This window comes from Desmodus rotundus, chromosome 12, assembly GCF_022682495.2.
Source record: "Desmodus rotundus isolate HL8 chromosome 12, HLdesRot8A.1, whole genome shotgun sequence".
Taxonomy (NCBI): Eukaryota; Metazoa; Chordata; class Mammalia; order Chiroptera; family Phyllostomidae; genus Desmodus; species Desmodus rotundus.
Genome location: NC_071398.1, coordinates 39,911,011 through 39,917,807, shown reverse-complemented (window position 1 = coordinate 39,917,807; position 6,797 = coordinate 39,911,011). Strand labels below are relative to the sequence as shown.

At 55.7% G+C, this 6,797-nt stretch overlaps 1 protein-coding gene across 2 annotated transcripts; it reads left to right on the top strand.

Annotated features, from left to right (window-relative positions):
- The first annotated feature begins 175 nt into the window (after window positions 1-175).
- Window positions 176-5,568, top strand: ZNF574 (zinc finger protein 574). Of its 2 annotated transcripts, none has more exons than XM_053915197.1 (2): window positions 176-323; window positions 2,603-5,568. In XM_053915197.1, exon 2 carries the CDS (start codon window positions 2,623-2,625, stop codon window positions 5,308-5,310), a length of 2,688 nt encoding a protein of 895 aa, XP_053771172.1. In that variant the 5' UTR covers window positions 176-323; window positions 2,603-2,622; the 3' UTR covers window positions 5,311-5,568. The 2 variants fall into 2 exon arrangements, with proteins under 2 accessions (XP_053771172.1, XP_053771173.1); XM_053915198.1 differs by having other exon boundaries at window positions 176-433.
- Window positions 5,569-6,797: the final 1,229 nt, after the last annotated feature.

Sequence of the window (6,797 nt, the reverse complement as noted above, 5' to 3'; positions counted from 1 at the left end):
GAAGAGAAAACGTCGCTAGTAGATTGGTTGGGCGCTGAAAGGGATCCAGACGCACCATACTATTGGCCCAAGGCTCGGAGACGTAAGCGCCGACTAGCCCAATGGCAGGCGTCAGGCAAGCGATGATTGGGCGCGTTCGGACGTCTGCGCGGCGGCGGGGGAGGATGGTGGGAGGGGCGTTACTGAGGGCGATTGGGGGCGAAAGCGAGGCTGCGGAGCAGGCGAGAGGCGGCGGCGGGAGCTAGAGAGGGTGCAGCGCTAGGGTGGCCGCGGGAGGGGAGCGGCTCCCCGGGCCGGGGCCCGGGGCGTGCGAGACAGCGGAGGTGGGTGAGCGCTGGCGGGCGCGCGCACGGAAGGCCGCTCACCCTCCCCTGCGGCCTGCTTTCGCCACCCCGCCTGCGCACTGAGGGCCGGAGCGGGGCGCGCGCTGGCGGTGAGTGCGGAGCCGCACCAACCGCCGGCGGGGCGCGCGGGCAGCGGGGTGGGGGCCGGGCCGGGGCGGTGGATGGGGAAGGGGTCTATAATCGAGTAATGGGGCTGAGGCCTGGGTGGGAAGGGAGGCGTTAGAGCAGTCCCCTGGAGGGGCTCCAGGGGTATTCGGAGCGCAGGGTTTGGCCGTGGGACAGTCCAGGACCAAAAGGGGGTGAACAGTTGGCGGTCACTTGGGTGCCCGGGGAGGTTTAGGGCGTGAGGAAAGAGGTAATCAAGTTAATGTAAAGAGAAGATCGTGTTATACCTGGAGAGAGTTAAACCAGTGAGAAGGATCTTGATGTGAAAGATAACAGGGAATGGACGTCCCGAAAGAGTAGATTTAGAGCTGAGGGAGAGGTCTAGGTGTGAAGAATGGGGTTACATAAATGTGAAGAGGGGTTAAACCAAAGTGAAGGGGGGTTGGGTACCCCTGGAATGGGTTCAGAGGGGTCCCGGTGCAAAGAAGGGTAATGTGAAAAGGGTGTCTAGGTGTCCCTAGAATAGGTTGGTTGGAGGTAGTCCTTTTGAAAAGTACAGCGAATTAGGTCAAGGTGAAGAGAAGGAATTGGGTCTTCTTGGAGGGGAGTTGGGGTGGTGAAAAACATGTGTGCAGGGGCAGTGGAGGGTGTCTGGGTATCACTGGAATGAGAATGACCTGTCAGATTAATAACAAGTTGGGGATCTGGGTATTCCCAGAGTATATAATAGATTGGTTGGTGAGAGGGTCCAGATGTGAGGAAGAGGGGACTGGCTGTGCTCTATCTGGGTTAGGGCGAGGGTGGGGAGAGTCTACATAAGAACAAAGGGTCTGGATAACCCTAAAGAGAACTTGGGTAGTGGGGGTGGGGGGTCTGTGTGTGAAAGGGGTTCTAACAATTGCAAAGGGTAGTCTGGATATCCCCGAATTAGGTTAGTGTGTGTTTAGGATCTTTTTGCAAAGAAGGGGAGTTAAGATGATACAAAGAGGGGGTCTGAACATCCCTGGAATGGGTTAGGGCGGGGGGGGGGGTTCTTTTGCAAAGAAGAAAAGGTGAGGTTAATAATGGGAACGTGGTCTGGGTGTCCCAGAATGGGTTAGGGTAGGTCTTTTTGTAAAGAAGAGGGGCTTCGGTTGATAGGAAGAGGGTGGAAGTATCTCAGAAATGGGTTAGGGTGGTTGTAAATGAAGACAAGGGGTTTAAATCAACATGAAGAGGGGATCTGGGTATCCCAGAGGGGGATTAGAATTGTAGATGAGGCCTCAGTGCAAAGAAAAGGTGATTGATGTGACAGGTGTCTGGGTACTCTTAGGTGATGGGGAAGGGTCTAGGTATCGGGTTAAGGTTAGGTTTTATGAAGATGGGTCTAGGTATTCTGGATGGGGGGGTTAGGGTTGTGGGAGAGAGCCTTTATTTGAAGAGGAGCATTGGGGTGTCATAGAGAAGTGGTTAAGTGGGAAAGTCTGGGAATAGATATTGGTTAGGCCAATGTGAGAAACATGGATTAGAGGAAGGGGTAGTTTGATGTAAAGATCCTGGGCGCCAGAGAGTGTGGGTAGCAGGGGTTGTGTCTAAAGGCGAGTTGTTGCACAATGTGAGGGTGCTGAAGGGGGTGGGCATTGGGCAGTTTGAGTGGTCTGGGTGTAAAAAGAGGTTGAAGCCTGGGTTGAGGGGGTAGAGGAAGAGCAAGGTTGGAAGAAGCAGGTGATTAGAGCCTTTGTGGACTCCCCTAGGAGTGGGAATGGGATAGTGAGTTGGTAGGGAGAGGAGTCAGTGGAAGGAGGTCTGAGTAGAGAGGACACAGGTTCCTGTGTGATAAGCGGGGCCTTGGGTTAGCATTGAGGCAGGGGAGAGTGAGGGATTGGATAGGTTACAAGGATCTGGTGGGTGGAGTTTGATTCCATTTGATTCTGAGGTGAGATTTGGGTAGAATCACCAGAATGGGACTGCTGGGAAGATTTTGTGCTTGGTGCGCTTGTGTGTTTGGGAGAGGAAACATTGTTAGGGAGGCGGGTAGGAGTGGTAAAATGGAGGCGAAAAGTAAGAGGTGGATATAGATTTAGGTTGGAGGATGATAAAGGGAAAGAATCCTGGGAAGGACTGAGGAAGCAGTGGCTTAGTTGTGACTTGTCCCCACATCTCCTCTTTCCCAGCCCAGGACCTTGCTGCCACCATGACTGAGGAGTCAGAGGAGACGGTCCTGTACATTGAGCATCGCTTTGTCTGCTCAGAGTGCAACCAGCTCTATGGATCCCTGGAGGAGGTGCTCTTGCACCAGAACTCCCACGTGCCCCAGCAGCACTTTGAGCTGGTGGGTGTGGCTGACCCTGGAGTCACAGTGGCCACAGAGGCAGCTTCTGGCACAGGCCTCTATCAGACCGTAGTGCAGGAGAGCCAGTACCAGTGCCTGGAGTGTGGGCAGCTGCTGATGTCACCCAGCCAGCTCCTGGAGCACCAGGAACTACATCTGAAAATGATGGCACCCCAGGAGGCAGTGCCAGCTGAGCCACCACCCAAGGTGCCCCCCCTGAGCTCCAGTACCATCCACTACGAGTGTGTTGATTGCAAGGCTCTCTTCTCCAGCCAGGAGCTCTGGCTGAGCCATCGGCAGACGCACCTCCGGGCCACTCCTACCAAGTCTCTGGCCCCAGTTGTCCTGGGGTCCCCAGTTGTCCTAGGGTCCCCCATGGGTCAGGCCCGTGTGGCCGTGGAGCACTCATACCGCAAAGCAGAAGAGGGTGGAGAAGGAGCAGCTGTCCCCTCTGCTGCTGCCACCACCACTGAGGTGGTGACTGAGGTGGAGCTGCTCCTCTACAAGTGCTCCGAGTGCTCCCAGCTCTTCCAGCTGCCAGCTGATTTTCTGGAGCACCAGGCCACCCACTTCCCTGCTCCTGCCCCAGAGTCTGAGGAGCCTGCCTTGCAGCAAGAGACCCTGACCCCATCACCAACAGAGGTGCCTGTGACTCAGCCTGATCCTCTCCCATCTGACCACAGTTATGAGCTGCGTAATGGTGAAACCATTGGGCGTGATCGCCGGGGGCGCAAGGCCCGGAGAAACAACAGTGGAGAGCCAGGTGGGTCAGCCACCCAGGAGCTCTTTTGCTCAGCCTGTGATCAGCTCTTTCTCTCACCTCATCAGCTACAGCAGCACCTGCGGAGTCACCGGGAGGGTGTCTTTAAGTGCCCTCTCTGCAGCCGAGTCTTTCCCAGCCCTTCCAGTCTGGACCAGCACCTTGGAGACCACAGCAGCGAGTCTCACTTCCTGTGTGTGGACTGTGGCCTAGCCTTTGGCACAGAGGCCCTCCTCCTGGCCCACCGGCGAGCCCACACCCCAAATCCTCTGCATTCATGTCCATGTGGAAAGAACTTTGTCAACCTCACCAAGTTCCTTTATCACCGGCGTACCCATGGGGTGGGAGGAGTCCCTCTACCCACAACCCCAGTCCCACCTGAGGAGCCTGTCATTGGTGTTGCTGAGCCAGCTCCAGCTGAGACTGGAGAGACAGAGGCCCCGGAGCCTCCTGTGTCTGAAGAGAGCCCAGCAGAGCCTGCTGCCCCAGGCACCTACCGCTGCCTCCTATGCAGCCGTGAATTTGGCAAGGCATTACAGCTTACCCGGCACCAGCGTTTTGTGCACCGTCTAGAACGGCGCCATAAGTGTGGCATTTGTGGCAAGATGTTTAAAAAGAAGTCTCATGTGCGAAACCATCTGCGCACACACACGGGCGAACGGCCTTTCCCCTGCCCAGACTGCTCCAAGCCCTTCAACTCACCTGCCAACCTGGCCCGCCACCGGCTGACACACACAGGAGAGCGGCCCTACCGGTGTGGGGACTGTGGGAAGGCTTTCACCCAAAGCTCCACACTGAGGCAGCACCGCCTGGTGCATGCCCAGCACTTTCCCTACCGCTGCCAGGAGTGTGGAGTGCGTTTTCATCGCCCCTACCGCCTGCTCATGCACCGCTACCACCACACTGGCGAGTACCCCTACAAGTGTCGTGAGTGCCCCCGCTCCTTCTTGCTGCGCCGGCTTCTGGAGGTACACCAGCTAGTGGCCCATGCTGGGCGCCAGCCCCACCGCTGCACATCCTGTGGGGCTGCCTTCCCTTCCTCGCTTCGGCTCCGCGAGCACCGCTGTGCAGCTGCTGCTGCCCAGGGCCCACGGCGCTTTGAGTGTGGCACCTGTGGCAAAAAAGTAGGTTCAGCTGCTCGGCTGCAGGCGCATGAGGCAGCCCATGCAGCTGCTGGGCCTGGAGAGGTCCTGGCAAAGGAGCCCCCAGCCCCCCGGGCCCCGCGGGCCACTCGCACTCCAGTTGCCCCCGCGACAGCCCTTGCAGGCTCTGCTGCTGCAACCCCTGCAGCGCCTGCCCGACGCCGGGGCCTGGAGTGCAGCGAGTGCAAGAAGTTGTTTAGCACAGAGACATCGCTGCAGGTGCACCGACGCATCCACACAGGTGAGCGGCCATACCCCTGTCCAGACTGTGGCAAGGCCTTCCGTCAGAGTACCCACCTGAAAGACCACCGGCGCCTGCACACAGGTGAGCGGCCTTTTGCCTGTGAAGTGTGTGGCAAGGCCTTCGCCATCTCCATGCGCCTGGCAGAACATCGCCGCATTCACACAGGCGAACGACCCTACTCCTGCCCCGACTGTGGCAAGAGCTATCGCTCCTTCTCCAATCTCTGGAAACACCGCAAGACCCACCAGCAGCAGCATCAGGCAGCTGTGCGACAGCAGTTGGCAGAGGCAGAGGCTGCTGTTGGCCTGGCGGTGATGGAGACTGCAGTGGAAGCGCTGCCCCTGGTGGAAGCCATTGAGATCTACCCTCTGGCTGAAGCGGAGGGGGTCCAGATCAGTGGCTGACCCTGCCCATTCCCCTGTTCAGCAGCACCATGACATGTTGCTGAAGAACCTCCTCCAACATCCCCTTAAATTCCTGTACATATAGTGCTTCTTTCTCCACTCCTTCCAGCCACTGTATAAGTTCTATAACTGGATTTATTCTCTTCTGAGGGGTGTTCTGGGGTCCTTGATATGCATAAAGGTGCCCCTCTCCCTTCCACGTGTTACCACTGGTGGCCCCAAGGTGAAATAGTCAATAAAGACTGATTTGGACATTAATGTGCTTTTGGCGAGCCCGGCTGTGTGGGGTGGAATTTGGGAGCCCAGGGACTTTTCATGTCTGCGTCCTGAGTGTCTAGAACAGGGCCTGGCAAGTAGTAGGAGCTCAGTAAATATTTGCTGAGTTGAAGAGGACCTGAATTCAAGGTTAAAACTCCTGGGGAGCCAGGGACTTCATTCTGGTTCTACATGGAGGCAGCATGGCTCTCTTGCCAGTAGAGGTCCCCACAGTTTTGTAGAAAAGTCTGGAGCTATTTCTAGTGGAAACATTTGGGCATATCAGGTTCTCCACTGCTTTCCTCCACTTCCTGGTGTGATAAAAGTCTTTTCCCCCAGGGCCATCTGCTTTTCTCACTATGGATCCCTCAGGGCACATTGCAGGTTTGGAAGAGGCATAAATGCACAGCAATAGGAGGGTGGCTCTTGGGATCAGACCCAGCTGTGGAGTTGAAGATTCTAAGGGTTAGCTGGGCAGGGCCGGGGGGCAGGGCAGATGCCTTGAAACCAACCTGGAGTTGGTCTCTGGCTCAGCTAACAGATGTTTGTTGGGAGAGGGGTGGTTGGTGTGGCTGACTGACATTTGAATGTCTGCTTTGTCTCAAGTACTTTCCTGCATTTTGGGGGGAAAATTTTCAGACTGATCCTGTGAGGAAAACATTTTGCAGGGAAAAACTTTGAAGTCAAAAACCAGGATGACTCGCTCAAGATCATGTAACTCAGAGAGGACAGAGCTTGAATTTAAACCTAATTTCATTTGGTTTAATTGCCCATGTGCTTTCCTCTACACTCTGCTGCCTCCTACATACTTAGAAGATGGTGGGGAAAGGAGATGGTGTGTGTGACTGGCAGGAATGCTTAGTTGCTGTTAGTCTTGTTTGTGAGAGGCACACCCCAAGGAAAACAAGCTCTCCCCACAATTATTCCAGTCTTTTTGTTAGATTTCTTATTTGGAACACTAGTAAGTGAGAGGTAGAAGGGAAGCTGTATTGAAACCAGGGGAAAGGGAGGCTCAAGCCTCTCCACTCAGCCTCTGCTGCCCATTGGGCCTACGAGTTCCTCTAGAGGCCCTTCAGCAATCCTGGGCACCAGGGCTCTAAGATAAACGGGGTTATCTTGTGGCCTGGGTGAGAGTGAAGAGATTTACCACAGACACATAAGTAATGGGACCAGGCTAGAAACCAGGTCTCCTAAAACTACCAATAGAGATTTTGCTACATTATGCTTATTTT